General features: G+C 39.8%; 1 protein-coding gene across 18 annotated transcripts in view; it reads right to left on the bottom strand.

The window, feature by feature from the left end:
* SVIL (supervillin) overlaps window positions 1–13721 on the bottom strand; it is a 105439-nt gene that overhangs the window by 50289 nt on the left and 41429 nt on the right. For 16 of the 18 annotated variants that reach the window (XM_041408357.1, XM_041408361.1, XM_041408348.1 and 13 more), the window contains 4 exons: window positions 9112–9203; window positions 4259–4316; window positions 3983–4134; window positions 2911–3577 (listed from right to left, as the gene is read on the bottom strand). In XM_041408357.1, the coding sequence (XP_041264291.1) occupies window positions 2911–3577; window positions 3983–4134; window positions 4259–4266 (827 nt within the window). In that variant the 5' untranslated portion in view covers window positions 4267–4316; window positions 9112–9203. The remainder of the gene's footprint in view (window positions 1–2910; window positions 3578–3982; window positions 4135–4258; window positions 4317–9111; window positions 9204–13721) is intronic. The other 2 variants (XM_041408358.1, XM_041408359.1) reach the window with 2 other exon arrangements.

The following is a 13721-nucleotide window of genomic DNA, read 5'->3' as shown; positions in this document are numbered from 1 at the left end:
TGGACCTTTAGAGGTCATTTAATCCAATCTCTCAGCAATGGGCAGGGACACTTCAACTAGATCAGGCTGCTCAGAGTCCCATTCAACATCACCCTGAATGCTTCCAGGGATGGGGCATCTACCTTCTCTCTGAACAACCTGTGCCACTGTTTCACCAGCCTTTTTGTAAAAAATTTCTTCCTTATATCTAGTATCAATCTAGAGGGGTCTGTTTTAGTTCAAAACCATTCCTCCTTGTCCTATCAGAAAGGAGGAATGTTCCTGTTAAAAAGTCTGTCCCAATCTCATGCTCACCTCCTGCAGCACTGAAAGGCTGAAATCAGATCTCCCTGGAGCCTTCTCTTTTCCAAGCTGAACAACCCCAACTCTCTCAGCCTTTCCTCATAGGAAAGGTACCCCATCTCTCTGATTATTTTTGTGTCTCTCTTCTGGACTTTCTCCAACACTCCCTGTATTTCCTGTGCTAAGGATTACAGACACAGTATTCCAGGTGGGATCTCAAGAGAGTGAAGTAGGGGGACAGAATCACCTCTCTCAACCTGCTGACCATGATCCTTTTGATGTGGCCCAGGACACATTTAGCTTTCTGGGCTGCAGGTGCACATTGCCAGCTCACATCCAGCCCCGCATCGACCACTTACCCAAAGTTCTTGGCAGAGCTGCTCTCAATCCCTTCAACCCCCAGCCTGTACTGGTACTACCGGGGCTTGCCCCAGCCCAGGTGCAGGACTTTGCACTTGGCCCTACAAAAGCCCTCATGAGACTCTGATGAGCCCACTTCTCAAGCTTGTCCACATCCCTCTGGGTGATTATCCCATCCTTCAGAGTGTCAACCACACCACTCGAATTGGTGTCATCTGCAAAACTGCTGAGGGTGCACTCAACCCCCTGGTGTCCCTGAGGAAGACACTAAATAACCCTGGTCCCCACAGAGACTCTTAAGGGACACCACTTGTCACTGATGTCCATCAGGACTCTGAGCTGATGACCACTACTCCCTGGATGCAGCTGTCCAACCAATTCCTCATCTACTGAACAATCTATCCATAGCTCTTCAATTCAGAGAAGGATGGTGGGGGGAACTGTGTGCTTTTGCAGGAGCACAGACATCTGTAGCCTTCCCCTTGGCCACTTATGTAGTCACTCAACCATAGAAGGCAACTAGATGGGTCAGGCAGGACTTGCCTTGAAGAAGCTGTGCTGGCTGTCTCGAATCACCTCCCTGTCATCCATGTACCTTAGCATAGCTTCTGAGACGATCTGTTCCATGATCTTCCCAGGCACAGAGGTGAGCCTGACAGGGCAGCAGTTTCCAGTATCCTCCTTTCTACCCTTTTTAAAGATGGGTGCAATGTTTCCCTTTTTCCAGTCACTTGGGACTTCACCTGACTGCTCAGATATCATGGAGACATATCAGCCAATTCCCTCAAGACTCCAGGATAAATCTAATAGAGCCCTGTAGCCTTATTTTTGTTCAGTTTCCTCAGACAGTCAGGAACATGATTTTGTTCTTATAGTGGGAGGGACTTTGCTTCCCCAGCCAGCACCCTCCTGTCCACCCACTCATGAGGTGTAGAGAGGTTGCTATTGAAGGCTGAGGCAAAAAAGTAGCTGAGCCTTCTCCTCATCTGCTTTTACTCATTTTACTTTGACTTTTCATATCCAGCTAACATACCTGTAGAAGTCCTTGCTATGCTTTGCATCCCTTGCCAAGTTCAGTTCCAGCTTTACCTTGCCCCTCCTAACCTCATCTCTGCACAACAGGTAAGTGTCTCTATACTCTTCCCAAAACACCTGCCTCTCTCACTAATGTGCATTTACTTCTTTAATAATCCATGTTGGTGTCTTTCCTTTTTTTTTCCTGATTTCTCACAACTGGGAACTGAAAAGCTCTTGTGCCCTATGGAAAGCACAAATGGTTGAGTTTATACCAGTTACCTCAGTTTCTTAAAAACAGTCAACATGTATGTATAAAATTAAGTTCTCATTTACATAATTTTTAGTTGCAACATTTTAAGTTAAGGTTTTACAGTTATTATTTTCTATCTATCTGCCTACCAAGAAATTAAACACTGACACTTAGAGAAAATCATACTTAAAAAAATTCTCAGTCACGCATTATCTTCAGTCATCATAAGAATTTGACAGTATTTCTATACCACACTGAGAAATTGTAATGTAAAATTAGTGGAAACTAATTTTTTTTCCTTTTGGGAGAATCTGGTTACCCTATTACCATAGTAAATTTGTCAAGTCTAAAGCAATTCAGCATAGAATTTTATCTCTCCCCTCTGCCCCTTCATGCACACAGATGCCTGATATTATCTGAAAAATTGACTACTACAGTTCAAAAAGGTTTTTACACTTTCACATCAGGAAAACAAATCCACTATTATTTCAGCTAAGACACTCTTCAGCTTTCAAGTTTGAAAACTACTTTATTTTGGCAGAAGGCATCATAAAGATATTCAAATCTTCACTGAGAAACAGCTTGCCTCTATGTGGAAGCTCCAAGCCAACAATTACAAGATATAGAAGAAAGAAAGTTAAAGACTTGCTCTAACAGGTTATTAAAAAAAACAAAAAACAAAACCCAAGGGGATTTAGAACCATAACTCCTTCAATTTCTAGTTTGTGTCCTCCCCACAAAGGGCCTAATTTTAGCAAAAATTCTATAAATATAAAGTGAAACCAAGGACATAGCTAATTAGAGAAATACATAGCCACTTCCTTGTATCAGACACACACTGATACAATAAACCCAACTAATCCAGCCTGAGACATCCAAAGCAACTAAATACATTCTTCAAGGGTAATAAATACATTCTCATTAATACTGTAGACACTGATGCAGAAGCTGATTAAGGTAAAGGAATCTACAGCAAAACAAAAAATAGAAATCATACTTACCTTTGTCTGCTGTTACTGTGCAAGGGCTGGTCATTCTGCAAGTGGGTGGGTGAGGCTGCCCGCTTCGGTGAAGAGAGGGACTCTCGGGGGGCTTGCTTTGGTGGTATTGGCACTTCATTATAGCAGGAAGAGTCTCGTCCAGAAAGTGAAAGGGAGACAGAACTATCCAAGGTTGCTGAAGGGTCAGAAGGCTGTCTAATGGCACTGTCATCTGCTTTTCTAACACCTTTTTCATTTGAGAGGCCATCTTTGTCTTCACGGCTGGAGTATTCTTTGGAATCAGAAATCACACTCTTTGATGCCTTCGTCTCAGTCCTGGAAAAATAGAGGGTGCCATAGTCCTTGTTTTCATCATCTTGCCTTTCACTTTTCACTCCCTTTCTTTCCACGCTGTCAGGATCTTTCCTTGCCCGTGTATATCTGGATGAGTAGTCAGAATCCAAATCAGACTCAAGAGATAATCCATACTTTTCTGCCAGCTGGCGTCGCCTCTCTGCCTTGTACCTAGCTATTCTTTCTGCTTTTGACTCCAGTTCCTGGACATCCATGTTTGCTGTACTGTACAAGGGCTCTGTATTACCTCCTGTGGTTTCTGATCGGTATCTGGATGATCTGGGGTGTTTCTCTACAGAAGAATCTGAAGTTTCCTCCTCTTCATTTGATCTTCCTGTCAAAAGTGCAACATACATGAGCAAGTCCTTCCCAAAACTCCAGGTACCCCACCCACCACTCAAACTGATTAAACTAAAAGCTTTCCATTTTCTTACAAATCAAAGTCAATGCAGAGACACATTATATTTTTGCACTTGTGTGCAAAGCGCACACAAACAATTAGAAAATATGTATTAGGAATAATTATTTAATAAGTAATAGTTTTCAATTCAAATAGTTATTTTAAAGCAATAAGAACAATCAATATTTTTCAAGTAAGACAACTGGAGACTTAAAAGGCAAATTAAAAAAAAACCCAAACAACCTGACAGAGCTCTTCTGTAGAAGAGCTTTGAGGCTGATAGTGTAGCAAACAAGAAGTAATTCAGCAGTGCAAGATGGACTGCCATGTGCCACTTACCTAAGTGGGGGCTGTATGGGTCAGTTGCACGCATATATCTTGGTGTATCTTCCTCTAGCAAACGGTGTGTGACTGATCCTGGGCAGTTCTGTAGAAGCATAGGTTGTGTATCATTTTCAATTCCCTCTAAGCGCCTAGCTATTCTTTCTTTCCTGAAAAATATGTGAAAAATGTGAAAACAGGCATCTTGAAGATTCGAGGGCAGAGTTTCTACGAGGAGGTAACAAAACAAGTTGTGTGTTTTGTTTTACAGGCCAAACACTTTTTTTCCTTTACCTTTTCATTTCCAAAAAATCTCGGTTGTTTGGTTCAAAGAGTTTTCTTAATTCTGAAACTGAGACAACAAAAGATTATGTAGCTTATAAAACAATAAGTTTCAGAAACTTGCTAAAATGCTTTAGAATAAGAAGGAACAGTCAAATAAAGTTCAGTGGTTTGAAATAGCTTTTGTGAGGAAATGAGCATTTTCCTCTTGTTTTCCTAGTTTATTAAGGCTGTGCTGTCAAAAGTGCATTAGGCACATAGGTGTGACCACCAAGTACTCCTCCCCTCCACGTACATCCAGGCTAATCCCAAATTTGCTATGCCCATCCTAGCAGTTTTCAAGATATAGTATATACTTGAAAAGTTGTATTTTGATTAGCTGAAGTCAAACTTATGTGCCCTAGTAACCCAATTCAAAACCAGGTAGTATGGAAAGTCTGCTTACCCTGCCTACTCAAAGGTCAGGGAGTGACCATGTTTAAAGAGAAGCAGTAAGGAAGAGGTCCTCTCTTCCTTACTTTCCTCCACACCCTTATATTGATCAAATCCCAAGAATCCCAGTGACTCATTGCTTCAGTGAAAATTACCATGCACCATCACAGTACTCTTGCATGGTTGATCACTTGCTACTTTGCTAACTTTCCCTTGTAGTTTTAATTGGACATACTTTCCTTCTTTTTCCCTGAACCCTTTGCTGGTGTTAAGTGCCAGCAGACAGCTGCCACAGTCCACAAAATTGTAGTGAACCAAGGGGAGGCACAACAGATAAAGTAATCCCTATATATACACACACATGTGCACGTGCAAACCACACTGCAGCAGTGAGTGCTACACAAATAAGTGCAGTGTGACTTCTTACCACCAGGAAGAGAAACTGCCCAGGCTGTCCAGGGAAGCAGTGGACTGGGGTGGGGTGTGCCTAACACACAGACGTGCACATCCACACCCCTGCCCCTGTATTGCCGCCTTGGCAAATGTGGCGCTGAACGCTGTGTGCACCTATTCTTGAGACAATGCACCTCTGGGGCTCTAACCCTGTTGACCCAGGGATCAAAAGTTAAAGCAAGTGAAAGTCTATGCCTGCTAAATTGGCAGAGATTGCCATCAGAAACACCTGATGAGTCAGGAGTGTCTAGCTGACACTGTTCCACTGCAGAGGTAAACCTATCAGCTTATTTTTCTTGCTACCAGATCTCATTGCTCTAGATACTTAAAGATCAATATTATTGTAACACCACCCTTTTAAAGGTCAGATGCACCTTTTCTGCCTTTCCTCTACTGCAAGAACTTAACATGCACGGCTTGGTCAGGGTTCCAGCTCACTGACTCATCCAGGAAGTTTGCTGTACTCAATACCAGTGCTCACATCTCGTAGATACTCTTGACATTGACTGCCACATCAATCTCACAAGCTGTAAAGTCTGAAAGTAGGACTACAGATAAAATGTGGAGGATCAGCAAGAATTAACACATTGTGATCCTCAACCAACACCAAAGCAAAGATGAGCCCTTATGTTGTGTTTTCACAGATTTTTCTCTCAATGCATGAGCAGTTTCCACTGTTGCCCTGTCTACTCAAGCTGTGCTGGCAATGGAACTGTATTAAAGAGTGAACTTGCCCATTTGAAACCAGCCTTCATTTCAGATCCACACCAAAGGAAATGATTTCTCATAAAGACTTTGCTCTCACCTCCCCAAAACTATTGTTTAATTATATTCCATTAGCTATTAGAGTTTTTCTGTTCCATCTGTTGGCTATGTATATACAACATTTCAAAACAAAACCCATAATTATCTGTCTTCAGACAAGTCAAAGGCCTCCAGAGTTCAGAGTTACTAAAATCACATTCCATCCAAATCCTGATCCTATTTTTCTCCCCAGTCACCAGTCTATACAGTCACCAAAACCATCATCAGAGAACAGGTCTTTTACACAGCTTTAGTAAATCTCTAAAGCACAGCTTCATTTATTAGTGAAAGTCTTCTCTCCCCCCACCCCCAGAAGGAAACTTGACTATAAGTTGTCCACATACAAGAAATGTGTAACATCCAAAGAACTCCTAAAGCATTAGTTCAACACTCTCTTGCTACATGCTAGCTGAAGTTCCAGAGATTCTACTACCACTTTGCAGTCCTAATAAGAGCACTGGTCTCATGAAAAATGTCTCCCAACACCTCCCCAAACAACATGGGACAGAAATAGCATGGGACTACTCTATGCTGCCTTACACTTTTTCCAAGCTTGAGATTACAGAAGTAATTTCAGCTAAGTCAGACAACACCTGCAGAGTATTTTCGGGGAAAGCAGTTCCAGCAATATTCATGTTTTGCTAATGAGGGAGAAAGAACCACAAAGAAAGCAAAACCAAAAGAACACGAAATGAAGAAAATCTTCACTAGTTTATTTTTGATGAATAAAATATTTTACTTTGAAACATAAAAACCAGTTGGAGACATTTCACTCCCAAGGACACTGGTTGGCCCTTGCAAATTTAGGTGACCAGGCTTCTCCTTTTTAGTTTACAATTTGAGTATGTTGGTGCCAGCTCCCATCTGACCATGGGATGTTTTCCCATGTGACCATCACAAGCAACACCATGGAAGCACTAAAAACCAGCAACACTTTTACCTAAAAAGTAGCACAAAAATCTGATTCAGCACATAAGAAAAAACTAAGAAGCTTAAAATAATTAATTTCACAGTAAAAGCTCCTTATCTAGATTACTTCATGGCAACACACTTTGTAAACACCATTGGTCAGTTAAGGGCAAGAGGAAGAACAGCCACAGCTCAGAAACAGCTCTGAACTTGAGGCTTTATTTTAGGATATTGAGCAGGATGCTGTGGTAGGACATCCTCTGAGGTAATATGTCAAGAGGCATCTTAACTTTGGCAACTGTAGTCCTTTGAAACAAAATTTACTTTGGAATACCATTATTTAGGAAAAACAATATTGTTCTGTATGTTGACCCAGAATGAAAAACAAAAAGTAAATTTGGAGCACATCTTATATTTTAAAAATTCCTTAAATTAAGGTGGAATATTTCTTATAGAAATATATATTCATAGAAATCTTTCAGAAACCTGCTATAGAATATAAACATGTTTATGCTGAAAGCCCTTTTTGACAGCTCCAGAGGGGACTTTATGTAAATAAAGTTGCAGCCATGTAACAGCAGTCCTCTTTTACAATACAGAGGCTGTAAATACTCAATTAAGCCTTCCAAAAGTTGATAATAGAGGGGGAGCATGTACTCTTGTGAAGCCTGGATAGATATGGATCAAAAGGTTACCTGCCAGAGGATTAACTTATCAGAGATGGTAAATATCCATTGCAAAACAGGTACCACACATTTTCATTCTGAGGAAAATTTAACAGAACAGCAAAGCCTACCAGCCTTATTCCTACTTCCTCCTCTCGACAACTGGAAAGGTGATGGTCTTAAAACTAGGCTGGAAAAGCATTTATCTTCTGTTTATGCCAGCAAAGCTGTATTGACAGGTTCAATTCCCAACTGCAGGCCTCAGTTCAGTTTGTATCAGTTGAAAAGTAAACATATGCCTTCAATTTCTCAACATATGCAAACTTGGATCAAAATTAGGCTCTAGAAAATAACGTAGATTTTCAAAAAGCCCTGGTCTTTAAGTAGTCCCATTGGAAGAAACCAAAAGCTCCCACTGCTGTTTCTTAAGTCTGGTACACACCAAATATGATGTCTTCATTATGAGAATATTTTTTTGAGAAATAGAAACATCCTGGAATAGAAATTAGTTCACTATGAAGCAACTTACAGATAAGATTTCTCAAGTGAAGGCTCAGTTAAGTTGCTGGCCACGTGACTGTAAGGCTAAGTGTAAGGAATAATGAGGGACTATGGATTATTACTGTCTGGTGCTGTCCGAAGTCTGTATTGTATAAATGCACATCACTCTGTTCCATCATTTTGCCAACAATGTTTCTTTCTGAACATCTGTAATGATCATATTTAAAAGCAAGCATGTCACTTATATAGCACTTAAATGTTATGCTGGAAGAAGTGCTCCTTTCTAGAGGAACTCTGCAACAAATGACATTAAAAAAGCAAGACAGTTCCTTTATGTTGGAATTAGTGCATTTAGCCTTGTAGCTTGTCTGAAAAGAGTAAATACCACCAGAACATACACACACACAATTTTAATCCAAGTTCTGATGTCCATAATATCCTTGAATGAAATGAACATCTTTGTGCCAGTTGCACATAGTTCTTCAGTTAAATGTCACCCTTTGGGCATCAAGCACATTATGATTTTCTCTAAATAATTCAAGAGAATTAATTCTTGCCTCTACCTCAACTGTGTCAAATGATAAAGATGGAACTGCCGTTTTCTTCAGAAATTACTCAGACTAAGACAGAAGTTTGGAAAATAAAAAATATCTCCCAAACTAAACTCCATACGCAGTGCAGGCCTTTTAGCATGCAAGACAAAAATTCAGTTGCAGTCAATTGGTCATGCAAGCACAGTGGCTCCACCAGCCACCAAAGGGCCTGGAAGGACCTATGGCTCTTAACAAGTCAAGTTAATACTTTTGAACTCAGGATTAATCTAACTGTAAAAAGAAACTCTCAGAAGTTTTGGATTTCAACTACTAACCTATTGAAACCAGGTAAACAAAGCTGAACTTTAAAGCAGGGATGTAGGCAGGTCTCATAAAAGAGCATCGTGGTTCATCCCCTGTTTCATCCTTCATGCATACTTCACAGAGAAAACTCATTTACAAAACATCTGTGCTTAAGTGATTTTAACTGTGCCTTGTACTCGCATACATGAAACTTCACATGCTGTAAAAATACCACTTGTGTTCATAATACCTCTCCCTTACTTACCTTTGGGAAGTACTGCTAAGAGATTAGCATCAATATCCTTTGTGCTGTTCGCAAGTTCTTCTTTATCTTCAAGTGCGAACTCCTTCTGAAAACTGAAAGCAACATCTGGTTTACAGAAGACTGTGGATGTCTCTGCTACAAATCTAATAAACCCAAGACATAACCAATTTACTGCAAGATAGTCTGACAGAGATACCAAAGAAAATATTTTCCCTAAGAATGAGCTAAGAAATAACCCAAAGAAACTCAGAAAGCCAAACCTAACATAATTTGAAACTTGTTTGGAGCTGACTGTGACACATTTTTGCATTAAATTACTGGCTGCCTTCAACATGCTCTACTAAGCAAGTACATTTAAAATAATTATATTGAATGGTTCTTCATAAATATTAAAACATGTCATCAAATGCAGTACTGCATGTACACTCCACCTAGACGCCTTCTGCACAACTACTCTGCTGTTGTTACTGCACTGTTCTCTGGATCTTACACAGTTTATAATATGCTAATAGGAGTACCAGATCATTTAATTTTATACCATGTCTTTTCAAAACAGGAAAACTGCCCATTTAGATGAAACAAAATATTTCTTTAAATATGCAAATTTTAACTGTAAAATGTAGGTGTCATAATGGTCTAAAGTAGATCCCAACTATCTACAGAGACCTTTTTGGAGGAAGTGTTCCTCCTTGTAAGCAAGATTTTTTTTCTTCAGTCAATAAAAATAGAGAACAAATTATTGTATTCAGCCATTGTGACTGTACCAGCTGGGCATAAGAAAACTTATAATGGTCTTAAAGCCTTTAGTAAACTGTGTAGACAGGTGTAACAGATATAAATCCTCACAGTGATCCCAGGTTCTTTGTTTTGTCACAGTAGTGGTGTGCCGTATGATTTAATGTCATTCTGATAAGAAAAACCGCACTATCTTACTATTGGAAAATCCTTTGTTAGGAAAGATTTTAAATGGTTGCTTTTTTTTTCAAGGGTATGAATTCTGTACTCACTATTTCCAAAGAATAATTCTCATTGAAAAGAGTTTTAACATATATTGACTAATATGTTTCACAAGTACTCCCATTTATAAATATATAGTTTATAAATAACATCCCTTTTTAAGATATTGAGGGGAGAATAAAACCCTTGAAATGACAATGAACAAACTGGGCTGTGTCACAACTAGGCACCATGCCACCTGCTGCAAATTGTCTTCAACAACTGCACTTAGAGAAATTATTCCAGGTACTGCCAAGAAAAGCAATGTTAGCCACTACAGAAAATAACAAATAGAAGATGGAGAGCTGCAATAAGATGCCCATTAGAGAGAACTGTGTGTCCTTACACAGCAAACACATGGTAATTGAACTAAACAAAAATCAAAACACAACAAAAAAATAGCAGCCACAAGCAAATGGATCCATGTGTCATTTGAGACTGCGTAGAGACTCTGACAGTTAACTGGATGTTTTTCTATGCCTACCCCCCACTGCCAACACTTGTAATTCTTACTAGTCTCACAATATATTATTTTCTTACAGACACACTTCTGGATGGAGAAATAGATACCCAGTTCCCATGTGAAAGCAGTTTCTACTCCTTTTAGCTGAGGATGAGTTTGAAAAATGCAAATAATATTGGCCTAAGGCTAGAAACTAACCCCAAATTTATTCTGCCAAATCAACTTAATTACTTAAGACAAAAGTGCTGAAGGATCCAGCTCATTGGAATGAGCTTCAGAGTCATTCAGACTTTTGAATACCTGCGCCTTATTTAGCAGTATCTCCACTTGCTTTCATAATGCCTGTGACAATGCAGCACCTCAAGCTTCCCTGAACAACGGGCTTTGTACAGAAAAGCATTCACTGAAGAGCAAAATCCTTATTTAAATGAACTATGCATGAACACCCACCACTATGCCTAATTCCCACGTGAATTTCCAAGGGTAAAAGAACAGAATCAGGACTGGCACTAGCCTGATGGTTCTATAAACAACCGTATTATTGGATTGCTTGTAAACTAGTTACATTCACTCTTGCTCCTCCCCTCCAGGGAGTTCTAGCGACTTTGAAGGCAGAGATCCTTTAAATCCTGTTTAAATGTCTGTCACTGGGTTTCCATCCATTTGTTCTCGTGCCAGTGTTGTCACTTACCTTGCTTATTTTTCTTAAAAGAGGTTATGTACATGTACTTGGATTTCTTAGGACAGGCTCTCAGTCTCATTGATTATCTGTTACAATGTCCTCTCTTATTCCAGTTTTAAGTAATCTTTTTTTGTATCTGGTGACCAGAATTGGATAGTCTTGATTCCAGACTTGGGTCTCAGCAATATCGTATGAAAATATGATTTTTTTTAAATAGAGAAAGCATTATTATATACCTAGCTGAATGCTGGGATCTACAACACACTTGCCTTTTTACATATACACTGTATGGGTTGCTCAATCCTAGCATGAGAAACTAATATGCAAAGGCTTTCCTTTCATCAGTTGTAAGTGACAGAAAAATTTATCAGCCCCCAATGCACAAATGTGCACTTAGTATTATTACATTACATCCTTTTTCTATTACTCCTCAAGGTCATCCAGTTCTTCCTGTATGGGAGCTCCCTCCTCCTTTATACAGAGGGTGGCTTTCAGCCTTTGCTCACTGGCAGATTTCATTAAAATTCCTTAAATAACCACAAACTTCCTAAGCTTAACCCTCACTGCACTAGACAGCATCACAGGTTATCTGCTTTGTGAAAGTCCCTTCACAGTTTCCCTTATGCCCCCATTTTCCACTTCCCTCTGGACAGACTGTCAACCATTACCCATTTTTTAAAGACTAACAATTTTCATACACTATTTTATCCACAATTTAGGAGTTTTATCTCTTCAGACACTTTTTTTTTTTTGCCCTCTCTTGCTAAGCTGCAGGTGGAATTGCTTGTTTTAAATGTTTGCACATGAGAAAACCCAAATGTTTTAATCCAGTGCATAATTACATTGCTTTCCCATGCACAGAGGATTCAGAGACAGCACTGCTCTGAAGAAGATAGAATCAAGCCAAACAATTGAGTATTTATAGACACATACATCAAATTAATTCTAAAAATGAAAGTAGGCATATTTAGGACATGTCATGGTGTTCAATAAGAATATTCATCAAGAATCTAAATTGAGTTGGAATGATGTTAAGGCAATTCCAAATAGGGAAAGAAAATTACAGGAGGCTATTCATCACCATTTATAAGTATTTTAAAAAACAAATTCATAAGTAATTCCTTAACAAGACCTCCCTTTTTACTCAAAGGGATCTTTCCAGACCTTTCCCTGCTTTATTCGTTTCTCTGGTGGAGGAGCAGTCGCAGCATCAATTCAGTTGCTTAAGCAGTCAGATAGTCAGACATGGATTGTCAAATATATTGTACCTTCAAACTCATTCAAACCCCTCTTCTAGAAATACCACAACTACATCTAGTCATGCTGTAAATTTAGGTGCAGATTCTGAGCAGCAGCACTATGAATTTTTGCACTTAATAGCTAGGCTATGCACATTTAGTATTAAAATAATTAGGGAATACATGGGTTTCTCTAAATAAAAAAAGAATTAACCAGATGTTTGAAAGAATTCTTTCTTGAAGTTCTTGATAAATCTGAATATTGAAAGAGGGACGAACTTATTGTCCTTTCCTTGCTTGAAATATGCTTTGATCATGATTGCATTCATGAAATGCAATCAACAGCATGAGGTTCCACCAGTGTGTTTCACACAGGATTCGTGTGTGGCTTGGCCTCAGGTCCCCAACAAACTCATTATACTCTCCATTGTTCAGGAATTCAGATGATTCCTGTTAAAACACTAGCAACCATATTTCACAACCTCAATAGTTTTTCTTGAGAACAATGTATAATGCAGGATTAGTAGAGTACTTGACGGTCTCAGTAGTTGTACTGTTCTGGCAACTTCCAAAGTGAGTGTGAGCTGCATGCTGCACATCAGGGATTCCAGGCTGAAAAACTTCATCTGCTGCTGCAGCAGCAGCATATGGTTTCTAAATAGCTGTCCCACTAACCTAGTTACATGCTCAAAAGCAGCCAGAAGTTTGATCCAAATGCCACTGGTAACACTGACCTGCCATCCCAATTAAAGCTGTGGCATATACTGAGATTTTATGATTGAAGTACAAAACCCACTTGTACACCTGCCAGCTGGGTGCTTGCTGTTCACTTTTCTTCTCTTTCTCTACCTCCAGGAGAACTTCCTTCCCTGGACTCTTATGTGAAAGGTCCATTTTACAGTCATGTCCTTCTCTCCTGCTCTCATTGCTACTTTCCCCTACCTGCTTTCATAGCACCGTGTGTCTTGTACATCCATTCCCTCCAGCCCTCTGCAGGACCTAAGAACCAGCATGGCAGGGAACCAGGTGTGCTCCAGCTGTGTGCACTGACTGAAAAGAAGCCCACAAATATGAGCCTGTGCACCTGTGACAGTGGATTCCTGTGCAGCTGAGCCAATGACACAGCTGGTTCCTGGGGCAAGGGGCAATTCCCAACTCCTGACTTCCTCTCTGTGCCATTGTGAATGAGTCCAGCAAGCACAAATGTGGACATCCAAGGCAGCTTGGATGG

Source organism: Onychostruthus taczanowskii, unplaced genomic scaffold (genome assembly GCF_017590055.1).
Source record: "Onychostruthus taczanowskii isolate IOZ18803 unplaced genomic scaffold, ASM1759005v1 scaffold3, whole genome shotgun sequence".
Lineage (NCBI taxonomy): Eukaryota > Metazoa > Chordata > Aves > Passeriformes > Passeridae > Onychostruthus > Onychostruthus taczanowskii.
This window is presented reverse-complemented; position numbering and strand designations above follow the sequence as displayed.